Source organism: Bombus flavifrons, chromosome 14, assembly GCF_040668555.2.
Source record: "Bombus flavifrons isolate JBK064 chromosome 14, iyBomFlav1_principal, whole genome shotgun sequence".
In the NCBI taxonomy this organism is placed as follows: domain Eukaryota; kingdom Metazoa; phylum Arthropoda; class Insecta; order Hymenoptera; family Apidae; genus Bombus; species Bombus flavifrons.
Window position 1 is genome coordinate 5,517,467 of NC_138455.1, and position 22,666 is coordinate 5,540,132.

The 22,666-nt window shown below is 31.7% G+C and overlaps 3 protein-coding genes and 2 long non-coding RNA genes across 9 annotated transcripts; 3 read left to right on the forward strand and 2 right to left on the reverse strand.

The window, feature by feature from the left end:
* Positions 1-606: 606 nt before the first annotated feature.
* On the forward strand, positions 607-1,400 carry LOC138187330 (uncharacterized). The gene is made up of 2 exons (XR_011175149.1): positions 607-1,032; positions 1,076-1,400. It is a non-coding gene; the product is annotated as an uncharacterized LOC138187330 (long non-coding RNA).
* A 13-nt stretch (positions 1,401-1,413) lies between these two features.
* Nrt (Neurotactin) lies at positions 1,414-7,810 on the reverse strand. The gene is made up of 7 exons (XM_069127988.1): positions 7,558-7,810; positions 5,341-5,562; positions 4,168-4,362; positions 3,610-3,823; positions 2,989-3,484; positions 2,235-2,903; positions 1,414-2,145 (listed from the first exon to the last, which is right to left on the reverse strand). The coding sequence occupies exons 2-7, from the start codon at positions 5,551-5,553 to the stop codon at positions 1,758-1,760; spliced, it is 2,175 nt and encodes a 724-aa protein (XP_068984089.1). The 5' UTR covers positions 5,554-5,562; positions 7,558-7,810; the 3' UTR covers positions 1,414-1,757.
* Positions 7,811-8,500: 690 nt separating this feature from the next.
* LOC138187181 (protein O-mannosyl-transferase Tmtc3) lies at positions 8,501-13,959 on the forward strand. The gene is made up of 13 exons (XM_069127694.1): positions 8,501-9,237; positions 9,718-9,854; positions 10,067-10,148; positions 10,368-10,467; positions 10,573-10,688; positions 10,763-10,935; positions 11,040-11,295; positions 11,385-11,533; positions 11,620-11,932; positions 12,014-12,304; positions 12,390-12,572; positions 12,664-12,948; positions 13,036-13,959. The coding sequence occupies exons 1-13, from the start codon at positions 9,046-9,048 to the stop codon at positions 13,780-13,782; spliced, it is 3,024 nt and encodes a 1,007-aa protein (XP_068983795.1). The 5' UTR covers positions 8,501-9,045; the 3' UTR covers positions 13,783-13,959.
* Positions 13,580-19,483, reverse strand: LOC138187186 (uncharacterized). The gene is made up of 5 exons (XR_011175120.1): positions 19,389-19,483; positions 15,634-15,846; positions 15,447-15,563; positions 15,265-15,379; positions 13,580-15,085 (listed from the first exon to the last, which is right to left on the reverse strand). It is a non-coding gene; the product is annotated as an uncharacterized LOC138187186 (long non-coding RNA).
* Positions 19,175-22,597, forward strand: LOC138187182 (general transcription factor 3C polypeptide 4). 5 transcript variants are annotated; one of them, XM_069127700.1, is made up of 5 exons: positions 19,175-19,355; positions 19,885-19,897; positions 20,002-20,172; positions 20,247-21,168; positions 21,244-22,597. In XM_069127700.1, the coding sequence occupies exons 3-5, from the start codon at positions 20,053-20,055 to the stop codon at positions 22,314-22,316; spliced, it is 2,115 nt and encodes a 704-aa protein (XP_068983801.1). In that variant the 5' UTR covers positions 19,175-19,355; positions 19,885-19,897; positions 20,002-20,052; the 3' UTR covers positions 22,317-22,597. The 5 variants fall into 5 exon arrangements, with proteins under 5 accessions (XP_068983801.1, XP_068983799.1, XP_068983800.1 ...); XM_069127696.1 differs by lacking the exon at positions 19,175-19,355 and adding an exon at positions 19,407-19,593; XM_069127698.1 differs by having other exon boundaries at positions 19,885-20,172.
* Positions 22,598-22,666: the final 69 nt, after the last annotated feature.

The window sequence follows — 22,666 nt, forward strand, 5'->3', positions numbered from 1 at the left end:
AAATATTCACTATTACGTAAATTAATAATTGTATTTAAAATCGCACTTCTTATTTTCTCATTGAATTAAATTTACAATTAATAAGTGAAAGATGACGATTAAATTATAGAAAGTTATTTTGTTATAATAATTATATTAATAAATAATGCTTATTACGTATATTCCATCGTAATAGATGATCCATTTTTAACTATAAAGGTTGAAAAACGAATTACATTTTATTTTTCTCAAAATATCACACAAACATTCGGACGCACAACAATCAAAAAATCATATCAAACATTAAAGTTACAATAGATTTAGGAATATCCAAAATTTTTACACTTTTACCATACATTTTTATAACCGCTCTTTTTTCTAAATTAGTATAAAATGAATACAATATTTTAATTGGAAGTGTTATCAGGATATACATAATATTCCTAAATCTATACAAGTTTCCAAGTTAAAGGAATAAGTATGTGCCATGGTGCAATTTAATATTATAAAAAACATGAACTCTATAAGTACATATACATCAATGCCGACGTACTTAAAGAAAACCTCTTGCACATCTCATTCATATGCAATATGATAAAAACTTTGCTTACAGAAACAGATCTTTTACATTATAAAATTACTTTCACAGTTAAAACTAACATAAAAAGACATTCATACGGAAATGAAATGCCGATTTGTAAAATCAGTCTTACAGTTCAAAAATCAGATTGAAGATATATATACATGTATATATCTCTCTAGACTCATACGGGGATAGAAATATTTTAAGCATACTGAAACAAAAAGGGAAAACAGCAACAGTAATATATGTACAAAGAAGAAAATATCGAGTATCCTCCGTGGAAATGCTTGAATTTTTATACGTATAAATATCTGGCAGCTTATTAAAAAATGACAGTACATATTCTCTCGAATGTGCTAAAAAAACAATACATTCAGGTAAATTAATGTGAAGTGCTTCTTAATACCTAAAAATGCTTGGATAACCCATGATTGAGTTTGCACTTTATGAAAAAAATATTCTCAAAAAAGGCATATTCCCTATATTGTTTAAGCAATGATTGTAAAATCAAAGTAATAAATAATTATCTTTTACTCTCAAATCTCACATATGAGGTTAAATACAGGTTTATGATTTCAGAATTAAAACATCACGCTGTACTCATCTGGTTTATACAATAACTAATACTAGTTTTTTTAAAGATAATGTAAATCATAGAATTGGAAAACGGAATACGCTGTTTCGATCGCAAAAATAGCTATTCTTAACAAAAAAAAGAAGAAAAAGAAAAAATGAAAAGGAACTAAAAGAATAATTTTCTTTATACTTTTTTGATGTGAATCTAGATCTCTGAATTACTATCAGTTATTTTGCATCTACAATTTAATAAGAAAAATAAGTAACGTGCATTTTGTTCACGATTCTATTATTATCTTATAAAATTATTATGATATGATTGAGTATTTCAATCATTATGTCAATAAATTGTAATAAAATATCTTAACGATTTTCGTTCAATTTTTCGTAAAACATAATAACGCTTCTTATTATATAAAAATTATTATAAAAAAGAGATAAATAGAAAATAGCAATTTAAAATTTTATTATTTCACTTTTCAAAATCAAGAAGAGATATGTCTTTCCAAAAAGCTCGTAAAGCAAGATCATTCGAGTACAGCACATCTTAAGTATAGTCGAAATCTTGGAATGACCATCAAACATATAATTCCAAAAAAAGAAAGAAGAAAAAAAGAATTCAATCGACTCGACCATAAGATGGAACTATGTCTTTTGCTATCCAGAAGTCGCAATTAGGATAGTCACGATCAGGAAGCGTATCTTGTCCAACAATTAAGACTCGTTTTACACCATTAGCATCTGCCTGAGCTACCTCGCCGTGCCAAACATAGTGATTGAAAAGCTGCTGCATAGCAGATACGTGTCTTTTTTCAGCAGGAGTACGAGCAGCATATGATCCGAGTATCGCTGCAGCATCACAATCAGGATCTGCAATATGACCCCGTGGCTGCGTCGCTACGTAGAATGGAATATTGGTCTTCATCCTGGCAACTGTCAGCAGTGGACATACCACACGAACGTCCGAGATCATGCTTAGTAAACCTTTCAATGTTGCGTTATAACGTCTGAAGAAATTTCAATTTCTTATATTTCTCGATCTCCAACCTCTAGCTTTGATTAATAATGAAATATATAATAAATAAAAGATTCTAACCTGAGAGCTTCATCCGCTAAACCAGATGTTCCTAATAAGGACTCCTTTACAATTTTCTCTACTTGTGTGGAATTGAGAGTAGCGTTGGAAGTGAGATACTTAAGAGGGACTCCAGCATGAGCAGTAGTGCCCATTACAATTTTCACCGAAAATTCATCCCTTGCCCAAATTTGACCTACGGGTTCCTGAAGAATGGCACGATCAAGCACCAACCATTCATGTCTCCTATCTCTTGTTGTCGCTTCTCTGGTTTCAGGCAGACCAACGTTTCCTAAATGCCATGTCTCAGGAACTGAGTCCATTATCTCCTCGGCACTTTTGCTTCGCAAACAAGCGGCGTCATTACATCTTGTAGAATTTAAAAATAGTTCATTAAGTGTTTCGGAAACTTCTAATTCTCTTCCGGGAAATATCGCACTACCGCTGGAAATCCACACTCGCTGGAAAAGATCCCTTGTTCGCCGAATGCCAACTAAAGTTGTGACAAGCGTTCCTCCTGCCCGATGACCCCATAAAGTTACGGCCGATTTATTTCCTCCGAAATGTTCAATGTTAAGATGAACCCACTGAAGCGCTGCTATGATATCTGACAACCCGTAATTTCCGGATGTGAGAGGATGCGATGTTCTTGAAAGTTGATCTGCAGCTAAAAAGCCGAAGATTCCTAACCTGAAATATAACAAAACTTAACACTTAAAATATTTATACAAATTATACAATGTTATCAAAATCAAGTTAAGGAGTTAAGACTAACCGGAAGTTAGGTCTAACAAACACCATATCACGGACACGAGCAAGTTTTGCAGAAGGCTGCATTACACCTGGAGAACCACCACTGAGGGTTTCAGCACCAATCATAACGACCACCGATAAAGGCGAATCATATCTGACTTCAGGCGTGAAAACATCTAAATATAAGCAATCTTCGCTTCCGATAATCCTTCCTGAAGCCTCTCGTTGCCAACAAACTTTCGAGGAATTGTGTGCTTGATACGTATTCGTCCAGCAGTATTCAATTTTTCTTAGGGGTTCCGCAGGTTGCCAACGACGATTTTCTAATGGTGGGATTGCATATGGGATCCCACGAAATGCGAATGCACCATCTTCTGACACACCTTGCACAGGTCCGCAAGAAGTTACTGCTTTGACAAAGCTCCCATCCTTTATCAACTGTGAAACATTCTTTCTCGGACCGATGCAAGCGATACAGATGATAATCACGACTGATACCAGGATACACAATGTTGTCACTATTATTAATACATACATTATACAGAAAATTAATTACCTACATTATTTAAATTTACATAATTGAAATTGTTCAACATTTTAAATTTAAAATAAAAAGATTCAAATCCAAGTCATAATTTCGTACCTAGCGCAAATAAATTTCTCCTTGCAGCGGATATACAAGCTACAAGAAAATGCTGTTTAGGAGATTCAATTCCGTCTGGAGCATCACCATCGAGTCGAACAGTTTCCATACCATCTTCGTTACTGATAGGATTTTTCTCCGTCACAACATCGTCAAGAGTTTCAACACTCGCCAATCCAGCAGCTCCAGTAATTCCCAATTCCACTTCACCTTCCTAAAATAATTTATAATACATTACAAAATAATGTACAATTAATTTTTGTTTGTATTGAAATTTATAAGACAATATTTGCATCTTCGTACGTTGAAATATTACTGACAAAAACGAATAAAGCAGCTATTAACGGCGAAGCATACACCTTGATAAAAGGCAGTACGTGCTTGAGTGTGGTAAATTATGTTTCAAGACTGTATAGGGTTTCGCTCGATATATTTCATTTTTATCATAGATAGTTGACACAAATTTCATATTATATTGGAACTTTGTTTAAGAATCTTATTAAAAAACAGATAATTTAAAGAAAAATTAATATAAAGAAAATATTAACTATTAACTACCTTATTTTTTTTTCTAGGAAAAACAGAGACTAAGGGTAACTTTATGGTGTCGAGAATTCTCTTGCGGCTTTCCTTTTCCTTTGCGTCTTTATTCGGTGTGCTTGTTTTCTCTGATGATACATTTTGATCACTTTCTTTAACAGTTTTTTCCGTTGAATCGCCTTCTCCAATTTCAGTAGGCCTACAATCATCCTCCTAACAATAGAAATTATATATGCATTTGGTGTATGTTCTCTATACAATATATGTTTCTTGCATAACATCGATATTCAATTAAAAAATCATCATCATCATCATCATCATCATTTTGTACCGATATTTATTATTTAAAAGGTACATAATCAATAATGCCAGGTGTGCTGTTCGTCTGACGTCATCCATTGGTTTAATGTTGGAAAAAAAATCATTACGGGGCTATGAACACCCCTCATGAACACGCCATGGTGCTCCAGGAACTTGTGCTCTTTCGAATGACATCGTTTCTTTGTAAACAGACAATCGAGCAAAGAAAGATTTATATTCATGGTGTCATCTATGTTTATATCCGTTTAAATTAAGGTTTCGATGCAATTGGTGTAATCATATTCTACACGGGTTCTATAGAGATTTATTTAAACGCCCACGGCAATGTTTGCGTGACTACCAGCGCGTGCAGCGAGCTATTTAAAATAGAATAAATGAATCTCAACGACAGTCGTACACCATACAAAACGATTACACGATTACAATGATTTTCACATAATTTTGAAGAATGAATGAAATATTGCGGATGCAAGTAACATTCGCTTTCCCTATGCATTACATCTTCTATAGGGTGGAAAAAATGCAGGATGCTATTAGTAGACTGAGGATGTGTATGCATATATAGGAAATTTAAATGTATAAATACGTAATATTTAGAGGATGAAACAAATTTCTATTTATCTTTTATCCACAAAAATTCGAATTTACATAAACATCTGCAATTTAGCTATCAGACTTGGATTTCTTGAGGAAGCATGTTGCAAAGCATTCTGGAGTAAGGTTTAAAGCAAGCTGAAACTCTTAAGGTCCTAGATATCTTGTCAGAGAGATAAGACCACTTAAAAAGACAGTCCTGATAATATACTATTATTGAAACAAAAAGGAAAGGCAGTTTAAAGAGAATTAAAGAGAAAATTCCTTTGCTATTACTTTACACAACTCCTTGCTCTTTGTACGACAGAAGCCGGGCATCTTAATACCGCCAATTGGAATTTTCTTCTTAGGTTTCTGGTCTTCGGATTCCGCGTCTGGAGCGGTCGATGCTACCGTATGTTTCGTGTTCTCGGCGTTCAACATTTTCTCTCTCTCTTCCTCTGCAATTTCTTTCTTATCCATGCTTTTCTCCTGATCCTCCTGACTCATGTTTTACTCCTAAAAATCGGATTAAACCCAACACCAATTAAATATTAACAGATCGGTGTTTTTAATATATAAATACATTGTAACGTTTTTTAATAGACATAAATCATGTCCACAGACATAATTTATTAATTATTCTTTTGATAGTAATGTTTAGTTATTAAGTAACAGAGGTTCCTTTTTTAATGAATTTGAAAGAATATAAATTTTAATTGGAAGGAGAAAGATCATAATGAAAAATTTAAGCTTATGCAATCAAAGGAAAAACGCGTGGGGACGTCACAATTTGTATCACTCCATATACAGAGTGTTTACTCCAATTCAATTCAAATTCAATACACAAACATAAGAAGGAGCAATAATCTGACAGATACCATGAAAATATTTAAAGACAATTTTTTCAGAAATATAATATGTAATAAACAAATTTAATTTATGTTTGAACTTGTTTTCTGATGAAGAATCAATCTTTTTCTAGTTGTACCATCAATTAACAGATATCTCATCAATATAGATAGATTTCGATTAATAATGGTTTTATGTTACATGTTTGCAAATGGTTCAAGAATTGTGCGTCGCGTTGGAGTGAACACCCTGTATACGTATTAAGCATTGCAGCTGGCGTCGGGACGCCCAGACGTAAACCGATCGATCGGATGGCATTGCTCTCTGAGCCTATTGCCTCGAGGAGTCTAGCAATACATAGTTACTTCACTTCTAGTTTTTCGATAACTTCCGGTAGCTTTACAGAAGCTTTTACCCTTCTATCAAATTGTATTAATTTTTTAATTATTTTACATTATCAATACAGAAGCATCATAGACCAATATAATGTATACATATAAATATATGAAAATTTGAGTTACAAATATTTGAAAATAAAGTATTTAATTTTTGGTAGAATAAAAATGAAACAAATAATAATTTTGGTAACTTAGAATTTAAATTAGATTAAAATTCGCAAATGTTCTATCATATGTTAATATATCTTAATAACTCAAATTTTCAAATTTAAAACATCAAACTGAAATTAAAAGATTCTAATTCAGTAGCATGGATTGTTATGTTATGGACTGTCATAGAATTATACACATTTTATCTATACTCTCTTTCTTAAGTGACAAATACTTTATATACAAGTATATATAGAATATATAGAATATAAAGAAGTAACGTAAAATAAGAAATAATATTGAATTTAATTAAAGACTAGAACAACGTTTATTTCGTTCTATATAATAATTATTTAATATGTACATATTTTCTAATGAATTTCCACTATTCACTCTTTCTTCAAATTGCAATTTATACATTGTTAGTTAAAACGATAATGACAAATATATTGTATATATATGTTTAAAAACGATTAATCTTGCTCCAAAAACGTATATGATTAATTTTACTCCGAGAAACGTTACAAATATGAACGCAATAATATAGTTTTAACATTGCAAATACGAAGACATGGAGATAGTCAGTGTACAGACAAATTCGATCCAACAAATACCGGTCGAAACGTAAAGTGATTTTTTTTCTTTGTACTTCTCCCCTAGCTTGCAGCCCCTTTATATTATGTTTCACGCATCGCCACTGTCGCGCAGTTCCGAAACAAATACGTTGAACTTTCTCTTTCGTGGATACGATTCATACAATTACCTTATTTCCCCAATAATATTATCCGTTCCTTCGTTTGAACTTAATAAATTATTCGTACAAAATGTATTTAAAATATCCATAAAGACTGTTTCTGCTGCAATTATCTTCTTATTTCACCTTTCTCCTTTATTTACTATATTATACACATTAGGTAGCCATTTATAATTCGAAATTATTATTTAAAAACAATTCGATCAATGTTTATTCTTACTTCGCGTTTTCCCTTTTATTAATCAAATTTACTTGATTTTATCCACGATTCAGTTCAACGTATCTTTCATTGTACGAATCGTGTGAATGGCATTTTCGATACCGCAGGTAACAGAGAAACAAAGTTGTAAATACTCACACTCTTTTCGGCAGATTCGGAAAGGACGCTACTGAATTTTGCAGAAAGATTGCTTCTTTTCTGTGTCGAGAAGCTGTCGGATTGCCAGGCAATCTCGAGATGATCGTGTTGATGTTGCCGATAATGATCACTACATCGATCGTGAGAAGATATTTAAATTTGATTCGGCACCTTACGAGAAAACTGTTTCAAACAGCGCAAATATCACCACAAACGAAACTTAGGGCATGCCTACCTCGACTGTCGCCCTACGAGTCGTCTACGATGCTTTTCCCCCACTACGATTTTTATACGATGTGACGCTCCTATTGGTCGATTTTAACTATGCGCGGTCGCTTTGTTTTAAATGCTTCATATCATATGCTCTTTTCTTTATTTATTCTTGTTATTAAACACTGTTATACAATTGAAACTTTGCTTATTTTTATAAAACAAATAAAGGTAGAAATAAAAATATTTTATTCGATGTACTCATTAGCTATATAACACATATGAATAGAACTAACCCATTAAGAACCAACGATGTAATAACATAACATTACACTTGTGATTTCTTTATAATCAATTCACATTATCGAATTCTAGTGAATTCATGTTGGGATTGCGAAAAAAGATTCCATATCTTCCAGATTTTCCATAGATGTTTAAACAAGTTTAACAATTATAGCGCAGTAATCTAAATAACCGGTATATATGTTAGGTTAACCAAACATAAAATTTTCTACTACAAGACCTAACCTAATGTTATCACATAATGTCTGAACTTGTTGGATCAATCACTTGCTACAAGCAAAGATAATAAATATCATATACATATCCCTAAAGAAAAAATATTTTAAGAATAAGGATATTTTGAATTACACGTCGATGAAGATGTGTACGGTGGTAGTTCGCGCTTAGTTGAGCAACACGCATGCGCGTTCTTTCTGAAGTAAATTCGCGTCGTCGCTGTCGTAATATCGTACTTGCGTTGTACTCGTTTCACGGTACGTAGCGTGCACTGCTGTACAGCCGTATACACGTCTACTGTTTGACAGTTCGATTCTAACGCGCGCACACAGTAATCTACGATTCCGGTTCGCCGGTTTGTCTATTCAGTGTTGAAAATTTTTCCTTTGGGGAACGTTTGAACCTGCTTGCCATTGACATGTCTTTCATCGAATTCCGGAGATCGGCCTGTGAGGAAACCCGCTTGTATTCCACAGTATTGGATACATAAGCGTCCATAATGTGTTCGAAGAGGAACGTACCAACGTCTACGTGCCTAGAGATAAGATTCCTGCGTCTCTTCTGGACATCGCGGGGTTAAATTCTCGGCTCGACAGACAGGATAGCTAGTTAGATAGATAACATAAATAGTTAGAAAAGAAAACGGGAAAAATATAACGAACAAAAGATAACGTCGGTAGCGAAATCGAAAGAGGTTCCCGATTAGGGTTTCTAAGTCGAAAATCGTGAGAAAAATACGGCCGATCAATGTCTTATTTGTGATGGGAGTGCCTGCGCGGGGAGCACTCGCGGCGATTGTCGCCATAAGCGCGTTCGCTGTCTATCTAAATAGCCTTAATTGCGGCTTCGTTTTCGATGACATTTCTGCGATAAAAGATAATCGCGACTTAAGGCCTCATACACCTCTAAAAAACGTTTTTTACAATGATTTCTGGGGTACTCCTATGCATAAGGTGGGTGAATACGATAGAGAGATGGTTTCGATTCCCCCTTCCACCTTTTACTCTTGTCTTTACCTTCTTGTGTATTGATCCGTTCAACTCTTCTCCTCCTTTCCCTTCCCTTTCGATTTGGTTCGATTCGAATCAGTTTTATCCAAGTCAATTTTTTAGTTTCATTTCGAATTATTTAAGTTTCTTACATGGATAGAATCAATATTTTTTTCAGTCGATTTTATTTCTGGTCAGAGAAGTTTGTTTTTTTTTGTTGCTTGCCGATCGTTTCAACGAAGATAATGTTTTTCCTTTATTTTGCTCTTAAATAAAATTGTTGTATAATAAACGCAAAGCGTTAGAGTAACTTTCTGTTTATTTTGCTATGGTCCACTATGTATGATCCTATGAAATGTATAATTAAAATATTTTATTGTTTATGTAGTTGTATAAGATTATCTTATGTACAAAATATTGAAAGAATTCTGTTCTTGCAAATAGGAGCAGTCGCACAAATCATATAGACCTTTGTGCGTTCTCACGTTCCGATGGAATTACTTGATTCACCAGTTGGATCCTATGGGATATCACCTGCTTAATGTTATCCTACATGTTGGAGTATGCTTATTATATTTCAGGTGTGTGTTTTTTTAAACTAAGACTTCTCCTTTTTAACTTTGCTATATAATTAATTGATTTAGTCCCACAAATAGTAGGCAAATTAAAAATTAGATACTGAAGGAATGTGACATAACATTAGTAACTTATTTATATATCATTGAAATTGTTTTCATTCATTTTATAAAGTAGTTACAAATCAGTATAAAGTGTGTCTTAATCACCATTGCAGGACATGCTTGATGTTTCTATCTGATTCTGCAACTTTTGTATCTTCTCTTCTGTTTGCGGTTCATCCTATACATACAGAGGCAGTAAGTTGTTTAGACTGCTTTCCATATCGATCGAATCGATCGACGTTACCTTGAAATTATATGAGAATATTATTTGATAATTATTTCTAGTCCTTGTTCTTCCCTTCGGCGACAATCTATCATGTGTCCAGATTCAAAGGGTCGACGTCGAGCGATCGATCGCGTCGTAGTTCCTAGTTCGTGTTTAGATGCATTGTCAGTGGATAATCGTGTATTAAGGTTACAGGAGTGGTCGGAAGAGCAGAAACATTGTCCTCTTTATTTTATTTAGCGGCTCTAATCATGTACACTAAATGCTGTAGAAGTAGAAGATCTACAGGTAAAAATGTTTAAAAGTTTCTTTTTATCCTTATTTCCTAATAGATTTACTACTACAACTTACTATTCATTCAAGTAGATATTAATGTTTTTATATTTTTTTTAGGATGGAAATCTTTGATATTATCTATGTCTTTTGTTTTCACTGCCATGTTGTGCAAAGAACAAGGAATAACAGCCACTGCAGTTTGTGTATTCTATGAAATTTTTGTTGTGCAAAAGGTAAATTTATATGTAAACCATATTTATTAATATTAAATATTTATTTCAACTTGTATATTTCATTACCTGCTTAGGTAAGAGCAATGGATATTTTCCTAACGTTAAAGGCAGCTTTTGGTGGGAAGAAAATATCACTTGCTTGGTCCAGTGAAGGTACAAAACGACTGACAGTCCTTACGCTTGTCACGTTTAGTTTACTTATCCTTCGGCTACATGTAATGGGCTCAAAGTTACCTGTATTTACCAGGTATCTATAAATAATAATTAAAAGATATCAAAGAATCTTATTCTTGCAAATAATAAAGTTCTAATAGTAAAACAAAGAAAAATAATTCTTTAATGACACTTTAGATTTGACAATCCCGCATCTGTGGCCCCAACGCCAATAAGGCAGCTTACCTATAATTACCTCGCAGCAGTTAATCTAAGGCTGCTATTTCTTCCAAGCGATTTATGCTGTGATTGGACTATGGGAACGATACCGTTAATAGAAAATTTTACAGATCCTCGTAATCTGGCCACTATAGCAACTCATACGACCATATTAGGATTGTTGGTAACAGCAATTTTAACACCTAATAGACAAACTTCCATTATTCTCATAATGGTTAGTATCAAATGTAGACTAACTGCATTTTTCGCTTAAAGTAAATGTATTATTTCCGAGAAGTAATATGAACCGAATGTTTTGTATAGAGCTTGGCTATGATGATACTCCCATTTTTACCTGCCTCAAATCTCTTCTTCCCAGTTGGATTCGTCATTGCGGAAAGAGTATTGTATGCTCCGTCTATGGGATTTTGTATGCTCATTGGATATGGATGGAGCATTTTATCCGATAAAAAGTAAATTTCGCTAAAAAGAAAATATCGTTGAGTATTCAAAATTTTCTCAAAAACATATTTCTAATTTTCATTTCTTATATTTGCAGATTTAAGAAAGTAACACTATTTTTATTAATAACTCTTTTGGCTGCGCACACAACGAAGACTTTTATCAGGAATTACGATTGGTTGGACGAATATTCTATATTCATGTCGGGATTAAAAGTGAATGTTCGCAATGCTAAATTGTTCAATAATGTGGGGCATGCTTTGGAAAGTCAAGGAAGATTCAAGGAAGCATTGAATTTTTTTAATATGGCTGTGCAAGTTCAAGGCGATGACATTGGTGCACACATTAACGTGGGTAGAACCTATAATCATCTGAAAATGTTTAAAGAAGCTGAAGACGCATATCTGAAGGTAAATGCATAGTTAAAGTGATGTATTTATTAGAATGTAATGATAAAGTAATATTAAGTTTATCTGATAACTTTCTTTCAGGCAAAATCTTTACTACCAAAAGCAAAACCCGGAGAGTCGTACCAAGCGCGAATAGCTCCGAATCATTTGAACGTTTTCGTAAATTTAGCAAACCTAATAGCGAAGAATGCAACTAGGTTAGAGGAAGCCGATCTGCTTTATAGACAAGCCATTAGTATGCGCGCCGATTACACGCAAGCGTATATTAATCGAGGCGATATTTTAATTAAACTTAATCGTACCAAAGAAGCCCAAGAAGTTTATGAACGGGCCCTTTTTTACGATAGTAACAATCCAGACATTTATTACAACGTAAATATCAAGAATGAAATTATTAATGTTACCAATGTTTATTAAAAAAATAAATTATTAATATGATAATGCTTTAATTTTTAAGCTTGGGGTCGTATTTCTTGAACAAGGGAAAGCATCTCAAGCTCTAGCATATCTTGATAAGGCTCTCGAATTTGATCCAGAACACGAACAAGCGTTACTCAATTCAGCTATTTTACTCCAAGAGCTAGGACGTGCTGAATTACGAAAAGTAGCTAGAGAAAGACTTCTGAAACTTTTACGAAAAGTATTTTGCTCTACATTTATTCATACACAATGTAAAGATAATATTTCAAAATAGTTCTTCACATCATAAACGTATTGATACTTACTTTTAGGATTCTAACAATGAACGAGTTCATTTTAATCTTGGAATGCTGGCTATGGATGACCATGATAGCGGAAGCGCAGAACGATGGTTTCGTAATGCTGTTGCTCTTAAAGAGGATTTCCGTTCAGCATTATTCAATTTGGCTCTTTTGCTAGCAGATGAACAACGCCCCCTTGAAGCTGCTCCATTTTTAAACCAACTAGTTAGATTTCACCCGGACCACGTTAAAGGATTAATCCTTCTAGGTGATATTTATATAAATAATATAAAGGATTTGGATGCTGCTGAAAATGTAAGTTAGAGAGATTGAAGTCATAAAATTTTTTCAAATATTTTATGCATCATAGAAACATTAATGGGGATTTTTTAATTGTTACAGTGTTACCGTAGAATACTGCAACTGGACCCAACAAATATTCAAGGCCTTCACAATTTATGTGTCGTAATGGTTGAGCGTGGTAAGTTAGGCTTGGCTGCTCAATGTTTGGAAAGAGCAGCAGCCCTGGCACCTCATCAGGATTACGTGCATAGACACCTGGCTATTGTCAAGGCTCGTATCAGCAGACTACCTCCGGAGCAGCGCGACACAGAGGTGTTCGACGATTCCTTTTGGCAAACTGGTCCCAAGGAAAGAAATTTCAACATGGGAGATATTTCCAGCAGCAGTAGTGTTGGAAGTACTAGTGGCGCAAATGGTCTCGGCAATATGGAAAATAGCGGTAGCCAATTTCTAGGCAAAACGGATTCTGTATTCTCGAATCACCATAATCATATAGGCCATAAAAAAAGCAGCACGGACTCAATGAATAATCATATTGTGCATCTGAAGAGTTCATCGAAACCTGCAAGAGTTCCATTGAACGAAGTGAAGCAGGAAGTAAAAGATACGCCCATCAATCACGACAGGTCGTTGAAGACGAGTGCAAGTTCGAACGAGCAGGAAGAATTTTCGCCTGGAAAGGTTTTTGGTAAAAGCGTGAACTCAGATGCAACGGAATTGACAATCGATCGGGAACGTACGACTGAAACGATTAATTCGGAGAAGTTCGATAGCGCTACACCGGCATTTTCAACTGGCGAAAAGCATGCTGGAACCACGCGACAAAAAGATACCGCACTTTCATAGTACTGACATTTGAAAATCGCGCCGAATACTGTATAAAGTTATATTCTACATATAACGAAAGAATATGGTGGTACAGTCGTATAGAGCTAATGTGTGAATATAAAATAAATACAGAGTATTGTTTTATATGCTGTACGAATAGAACGTTTTGTAAAATATATTAAAAAATGTGCATTCCTTTGGTTTTGTCTTTATAATTGAATGCGAATAGAGCTTTTACCTCTGTTCATAAATTATGATTCCTCATTCTATATTTTAAACACTCATATATTTTTTATTATATACATTATTTTTTTTATCAACTTCAATTGAAGAAATATTTGAACCTCATCTTTTTTTAGTCCTGTAAAATATATTTTGATACCAATATCTTCTTTTTAAAGATCATTTTATAAATTTTGTTTGATTGTGCTCGAAAGAGAAATGAGAAATTGATATGCAGCGAAATACCATATTATCTCATTTAATGTAACAAAAGATAATGTGTTCAATATTACTAGAGATGTTTCTACAATTTTATAAAGAACTCAGCAACCTTTTTTGCTAACATATTTTTTCTGCTTTTCCTTAGTGAATCACGAGCTTCTTCACGAGCCGGTAAGTGCATCCCTTAACGTATACTTTGCATTTTCATATGTATATTGTATTTTTATTAACTTACATTTAAATGAGAAATAAATATAATACACGGAATATATATATTTAGCGCTAAAAAAGTAAGAAGGTTAATTTCAAAGGTAAATTTTAAAAAGAAACTAAAGAAGAAGATAATTTGAGATCAGTGAGTTTCACGTTCACCTCTTCTCAAGATTTAAAACTAAACTTAGGTCCCTATCACTGTAAGCGGATTTCTTGTCAATAACGTGGATAACGATAGTAGTAATAAGTAGTAGTGATAGATAATAAAGTAATGCGATAATCAGCCAGGAATACAACTACAACGCTTGGCTAAAAAATGAAAAAAGAAACAAGAACAAAGTAGAAATATGTGGCTGCTCGCGCGTTTACCATCTCTGTCACCGACTTGTGTTAGTAGGGACTGAGCTTATATGCATATTGCTGGGATTGCCGATTTTAAACACAGTAAAATAACTAGTAATCGGTGGATCAAGAATCGAATACGACCTCCTCTCTTTCCTCTTCTTCTTTCACTTCTTTCTATCCTCAATGTTATATTTCTCTTTTTTCTCTTCTTCCATCTATAGACCTTTTTTCCTTACTCTTGCTTAATCAAAGAAAATCAAAGAGAAAAATAAGGTGTTCAAGTGGAATTGGAAAATCTTCAGTGTATTAAAGATGTTCTCTGAAAAAATAGACGCGTCAGGTGTACATAGTAATTGTTCAGTATTTAAACGTGTATTCAAATTTTAAAGATGGAAGAGTATTATTGAACAGAAACGGTGGTGTTTAATTGTTTCGATGAACCGAATGAAATGAAGACAAATAAACGGAAAAAAAGAACAATGCATTATTACGAATTACCCTTTTGCGTCGATCATTTCTGTTCGTTTTAAGCGTCGACATCTGGTCAAAGGATATTTGTGTCAATCTTTGGTTACGGATTATGGAAGTATGAACATTTTCATAAGAGAAGTACCTAAACGAAGCGATTACAATATTTGTTTTAATTTAATTTGAAATCGTTGCTGAAAATTCGATCTTACCAGAGTGGTTGGAAGATGTCAATAAATTAATATAATCGATTATCCCTTACCGATTACATAATTCAATAGATCAATAAACAATTGTCAGAACTATTAAGACAGTTCCATTTCTACGCTCTAAAAATTTACGATATTACAGAAAAAGACAATTAAGAAAAGGGAAGGAGAATATGAATAAAATACTTACTGTATATGTCAATGTTCAAGATTGTGAAGAAATCTTTTATCCTTAGAGTTAATCGAAAGGTAACTGTCCAAAATTATATAAACTAATTCTTTTCATTCATACATATAACGGCATGCAAAATAAAATTGAAATTAACGATTCATGCTTGAGATATTCGATATCAATCGATTCGATATATTCGATACATAGTATTGCCTTGCAAACTGACGATCACTATAAAAAATACTTTCGTTGTTAAATAGTTGAATAATCACTAATTTTCTAGCTCTAATATTAATTCTAGTATTAATCCTTTACAGTCTACGGTATTTTCGAACTTTCGTTCCAATCGATTCACGCTGATTTCGTCAGTTATTATTGTTAAGACAATATTTTGTAGTTTTCTGCTACATCAATATTTTAATAACACAATAATGCAACATATATAATATATGATATTATCATATACGAAATGTGATGTAGAGTTACACTAATATGCGACGATGAAGGCTTAAATCCTATTCAAATAATTTTGTAAATTTACTGTTTTTCTTTTAATTGTGTAACTCTTCTATATAGCGATTTGACGATGTAATATAAACTATAAACTATCAATTTTCGAATTTCAGTATCTCAGAGTAATTTCAGTATTACTTGGGTTAAGTATCGGATATCACTATCTTATTCTATTTCTCTATTCACTTCACATCGAGACAGAATTAATGCCATAGATCTTCTCTTATTAACTGACCAGATTATCTAAATAATTGGTCAATTAGCAAGACAATCAATAAAATCTATATGAATCGATATAATCTATTTATACCTATTAGTAATGAATATAATCTATACGAAACGGTAATCTATAATATATAGTTTAGATTTAGAATATTGCAATTTAAAAATATGCAAGAGAAACAGATATTTTTAAATTGAAGCCTTAAGTTTACTTCTTATCAGTGTGTTCAGCGACAATATTATCTACATTTGTTTTCATTACGTACATACAACTTAAAATTTTATCGAAATAGAAAAAAAGTGAACTCTTATAATAACGAATATTTTTGCATTCAATAATTATCACGCGTATTATTTTTCATTTCGCGTTGCTCCTCGAAATGTATGTATTTTGCTTGTATGATTACGTGCAAAGAAAAATACATTCCTGCTTATTGAATTTTTATTTATGTTTCATGCTCTTTATCAACCTGCACAATTCAACCGCGAAGAATATATTTAGACTATTCAAAATGCTATCCTTCGACTAATGTAATTGATTGCGAAGAAAAAGAAATCTACCAACCTGTGATACATCGTGATATACACATATAATATTCCTATATATGTATACATATATGTATATATACATGTTTTATTGATCTCTATCTTGTCGATGTATGAGTAAGTAACTCTATTACAATAAAATATATTCCCTTTTATTATAGAGCTTGATCTTTTCATTATTTATTTTTCGATAATGTACAAATTATTATCTTACATCGATTGGAGGTTAAAAACGATTTTGTTATACAGTTCATTCTTAACCAATTAAAAAGAAGAAAAAACCGCAACAATTTGTGAGAGTGAATAGAATGTTACACTGTGGGAAATAATAGTTAAATAATATCTATGTTGCTGAAGGAAGTTATATCAGCACGGTACGTTGAATCGTGAATCATTCTCCAGTATGATAATTAATATCTTAAAAACAATCGTCAGTATTTCCTATGACCATTATTTCTACCTAAATTTAATTATTTATCAACTTTTTATAAAATATCGTTAGTATCGTTTATCTTAAAAAATGTTACTGCTATTATTTCAACTTTTTTGTGTATTTATTGAAATAAATTTTTAAAGTAGACAATACGGAAAAGCTGAAGGAATAATTCTTCGATGATATAATGTTGCTCGATCTTTTACACAGGTTTCCTTCCTGATAATCTTTTTCAAATATTCGCGCGTGGATGAATAAGGGGAATTCGTGAGATATTTGAAAATCATTCGATCCAGGATTTTAACACGGAAACATTTACAGTACAAGATTCACATTTGCACGAATGATATCTAAAAATAGGTCGTTACTCGACGACTGGTACGCGACAGCAACAGCATGGGGCTTCATTATTGATAAGTCCTGATAAAAGTTAATAAAAGCGATTTAAATAGACATACTTGAGAGGATCCACTTATGATACTTGAATTTCGAGTTCACCCAGTACAAGTGTTCGCTTTTAAGTTTAGCTCATTTGGATTTACAAAAATTCAATCGACATTCTTTCTATTACGAATAGATGTTACAGTTTTTTGACACCTTTAATTTATCAGTAGTTGAATATCATACTAATTATATTATATAGTACTGTATGTTATATTAATAGTATCGTACTATATCATACTAGTACTGTTATAATGTATAAGCTGCAGATGTTTATGAATTTATAGAGAACTTGAATATATAAAAATATATAAAGTAAAACAAAACATATTAGGTGCTATTTCATTAATTGCATTCATGAAAATATAAATTTGCATAAATATCTGTATTGTAATAATAGAATATGATTAATGATTTTTTTCAATGAGAGTAAGCTACTATAGTATTATTATTATTACAGAATCTTACTAAACTTAAAAATTTGCAAAAATATTTCTTTGCTTCTAGATGTACGCAAATCGATTATATGCGCTCATGAGTTTAATACTCGTGATAGTGATCCTAATACCGGTAGCGGAGCATGCATCGGATACATACAAGCAGCGGAACATACATGGATCGGATGTATTTCAGTATGGTCAAAAGGGACAATCTAGGGATCAATCTCGAGATCAATCTATGACAGAAATGCACCAATATTGTGGCCGAATTTTGTCAAGTACTTTACAGATAATATGCGGTAGTGTTTACAATAGCCGATTTAAAAAAAGCAATCAAGGTAAGTAGATCATACATTGTAAAATGCATATTGCTCCTAAATCATTTGTTGCAAGAAAAAGATAGGAAAGGGAAGTATGTAAATATAATTAAAAACGTTGCTACTACTGACCGATATCAAATGGAGGAAAATTGTAGGAATTTCAATATTTCCATTTAAATATTATATATTCTTTCTTTTTCTTTTAGAAATGGAGATGGATGATTATATGGCCTATAGTTACGATCTACATCCTTATAAGTCTATCAAGAATGCGAAAAAAATGATTAGATTTCGAAGAAATGGACGGGGAATTCACGAGGAATGTTGTTTAAAATCTTGTACGACCGAAGAGCTGCGCTCCTATTGCGGTGCTCGTTGATGAGAGAATCATTTTTTAAAACATAAGCAAAAGATTGAGGAAATGCTCAAATGTAATGTTTTTCCTATTTACTAACATACCATATTTTCGATAGCCATTTTTTATGTTTCAATCAATATAATAATTCAGCAAAAGCAACATGATATTCTGTATAATCTTAGATCTATTTAAAACTGTTAGCTCAAACAGTTTATTCAGAAATGATCTACTCATCTCAATTTTATGTGATAATATAATTTATACAATTATTCTTAATTCTTATTCATTCTTTATTGTACTATATGAAATATACAAAAACTTTAATATCGAACGATGTTGCTTTAAACAAAGTGAATAACCTTATTCGTGATATCGAATAGTATATATGTGATATATAATACATGCTTGTAATCAATTGTATAAGAGATTGTAATTGTTGTATGATCATTTTTAAAAATTAAGAGCTAGTAAGTACTTATATATATGTGATGAAAACTTACTAAGAGTTGTTGTCAGCTTTAATCGTGTTGGCTCAACTGACTCAAATGTTTAAAAATTTACTGAAAGATCTGATCTCATTTGTACTTAACCATATATTGTGTAAGACTAAATTCAATGTTAATTATTAAATATGTTTTCATGTACCAATGTGTCGTTATTTAAAAATACATAATCATTAAGAAAAACGATAATAACAATCAATAGGTTAGTTTTTATAGATTTAATATTTTAAAAGATATATATATATATACATATATATTGTACATATATATATATACATATATATTGTACATATATATATATACATATATATATATATACATACATATATATATATATATATATATATATATATATATATATATATATATATATACGTACAAATTATTTATAAAATATATGAATACATATTTATAAATTTTAATATATTGTTTTAAATTGTAAGTTGAACTATAATAATTCATGTATTTACTTTATATATATCCTTGTATTTAGGTTACATATGCATGTAAGTACATAAAAATAATTTAAAAAATAAAGAAACGAAATGTATGCATATAATTGTATAAATGTTAAAAAGGATTCTTCATAACAAATATGAAACTTCTTCAGGCGAAAGATTTTTGGGATCTTCATATTATGTGAATAAATATTTAACAAACAATGGAGATGGAAGAAATTTATAATCTCACTATTTTTCCATTAGTTATGTCTAAATTTTCAGTTCAATGGTCTACAGATAATCATATATCAATTCTTACTGAAAGAGGAATTCACATATTCGTAAGTTTAATCTAATAGTATCAATATTATATGTGGAATTAATATAATATACCTAATGACGTTATCTTTTGCAGGAATTGATACCTTCTCCAATGTCTCCTTGTTCAACTATAAAATTTATTAGATCTTTCATTTATGCACCTTCAACACTTCCAACAGAGAATATATCTAACAAAATAGAATCTAAAATTTGGGGCATGCAACGTGAAGCAGTTTATTCATTCATAATGGAGGAGAGTTTAACTCCAAAATTATCTAATTTAAAAGAAATGGTACCAAAAATAATTGACTTAACTTGGTCACCACAGAACTTAATACATCCCAGCAAGTGTCTTATTGCAATTTTAACTTCAGCAGGTGCTGTTACAATAGCATATAAAATTTCTAAAGACTGGTATCCTGCATATGATTTATCTTCTATACGCTATAATTTTATAGAGCAAGAAATTAATACAAAACTGAAAGAACCTAAAAATAATTCAACTTTATTTGAAACATTTAAAAATTGTTTAAAAGCATTACAAGCTTCTTGTTTTACTTGGAGCAAGCTTTTTGTAAATTTTGCATATTTTGCTGTTGCATATTTCAATGGAGATATAATTATCTATAAAATTCCAAAAATATCCGACTATAATGAAATATTAAATCCTGAGATTATAGGAACAATAAGATTAAATGAATATATAAAAATAAGTGCTTTAAATTGGGTTACAATTGACATAAAAAAGCATTTAATTATTGTTGGATATATTGATGGACGTATTCATGGTCTTAATATTGAAGATCATGATCAGAATATGGAGCTAAAATTTATTGAGAAATATTACGATTATAAAGATCGTATTTCTATTAGCGCTATAAGAATATTTCCTCAAAATGACTTGAACATAAAAATCTTGGTTGCAAAAGGTCCCTTTTTATTTTTATTCTGCATTGAGAAAAATGGTACACTAAAAACTATGGAACATTTGCAATTAGAAGGCTTTACGATCTCGGGTAAATAAAATTGTGTTACTATACAATTTACAGGAAAACGTACAATATTAATATAAGTAAATTAATAATTTTTAGGAATGACTTGTATAAGCAGAAATTATGCGTTAGTCACTACAGAAAATGGCTTAATGTTTTCAGTTAATACGGAAAGAAATCAATTTTTAAAAACAAAGGTAAACAATAAATTATCGCAAAGTCATGTTCGATATTTAGGTTGCGCACATTCTCCAAGCTTTGCAATTTTTATAAACGTAACTAGTCCGAACACTATATACGACCATTTAGTAATGAAGGAACCGACCAAAATACATATGTTCTGCTTAAAACATAAAAACTGGGATCCATCAACTGTTTTAAATGAGAGCAAACATGAGAGATTAGAGCAATTATGGGATTGTTTAGAAGCGATTAGGATGAAAGCAACAAGAGCATTAAATCCAACAATTCTTTTATCAAAAGTACCATCCAATTTAGAATCTTTATCTTTGCATGAATTACGAGTAGTAATGTGGACATCTGTAATGATACAAGTTTGTGAAAAGAAAAAGGTCATTCAGGGAATAGGTAGTATTGCTGGAGAAATATCGGAAGCACAACCCGTAATTTTTGTTCACTCTGCATGCAATTATCTTATGCGTCTTGAAAGCAAATCTTCTTTGTCAGAACAGCAAAAGCTTTCCATATGTTTATTAAAGATGTATTTAGAAGCATATTTGGCTGGAGAAGAAGATAAAAAAGTAACACCATTTTACAAACATATTAAAGACGTTTTAAAAGAAACATGCAAACTCAATTTAAGTAATATTGAGACTTGCAATCTGTGTGGTGAAATTATAAATGAACTTCCTTGGAAAGTTACCAAATGCTCACAAGGCCATATATTACCTAGGTGTGCTATTACCCTCTTGCAAATAACTACCATGCAGTACCGAACATGTCCAATATGCAGTTTAATTTTTCATCCATGCTTGGAAGAAGAGTTTGAAGAAACAAGATGTCTTTTTTGTGATGTTCCTGCACTTGAAGAAAACCGAGTGCTGAATACAAAATGTTATATTCCGAAAGAAAAGAGTTTGTGCAGTTTACAAAGTCATACTCTACAGATGTCAGAAGATCGAGAAATGGATACAGTTGCTGATGAATCTTAAAACATGTAAATATAAAAATATATCTAGTAATAAATGATATAGGTCGTTCAAGATTTAAAATAATATTTCCTGGATCAACAGAAAATTTATTAGGTCTCCATCAGGAAAAATATTAACTTCTTAGGTGATTTATTCTGTAATAAATTACTTAAATTATAAACTATCTGCATGTGTATATATATATATATATATATATATATATATATATAATTCTATGTATTTATTTATTGTTAAATAATATGTTTTCAATAATGAGTAAATAAAAGTGATATTTTAAAGAATTTTGTTGTGAAACTCTCCAACCCATTTTCCACATGCTTATATGTTGATATCCTATTTATTTGTAATAT

What these genes read in the sequence shown, in the direction of transcription:
- Nrt (XM_069127988.1), bottom strand. Translation starts at nt 5,553, where the DNA reads ATGAGTCAGGAGGATCAGGAGAAAAGCATGGATAAGAAAGAAATTGCA. An exon ending in TTTGTTAGACCTAACTTCCG is followed by an intron (nt 2,904 to 2,988) that starts GTTAGTCTTAAC and finishes GTTATATTTCAG; the next exon opens with GTTAGGAATCTTCGGCTTTT. An exon ending in TTAGCGGATGAAGCTCTCAG is followed by an intron (nt 2,146 to 2,234) that starts GTTAGAATCTTT and finishes AAATTTCTTCAG; the next exon opens with ACGTTATAACGCAACATTGA.
- LOC138187181 (XM_069127694.1), top strand. Translation starts at nt 9,046, where the DNA reads ATGGGAGTGCCTGCGCGGGGAGCACTCGCGGCGATTGTCGCCATAAGC. An exon ending in AAGTTACCTGTATTTACCAG is followed by an intron (nt 10,936 to 11,039) that starts GTATCTATAAAT and finishes ATGACACTTTAG; the next exon opens with ATTTGACAATCCCGCATCTG. An exon ending in CTGAAGACGCATATCTGAAG is followed by an intron (nt 11,933 to 12,013) that starts GTAAATGCATAG and finishes ACTTTCTTTCAG; the next exon opens with GCAAAATCTTTACTACCAAA.
- LOC138187182 (XM_069127698.1), top strand. Translation starts at nt 20,053, where the DNA reads ATGGAGATGGAAGAAATTTATAATCTCACTATTTTTCCATTAGTTATG. An exon ending in AAAGAGGAATTCACATATTC is followed by an intron (nt 20,173 to 20,246) that starts GTAAGTTTAATC and finishes TATCTTTTGCAG; the next exon opens with GAATTGATACCTTCTCCAAT. An exon ending in AGAAGGCTTTACGATCTCGG is followed by an intron (nt 21,169 to 21,243) that starts GTAAATAAAATT and finishes AATAATTTTTAG; the next exon opens with GAATGACTTGTATAAGCAGA.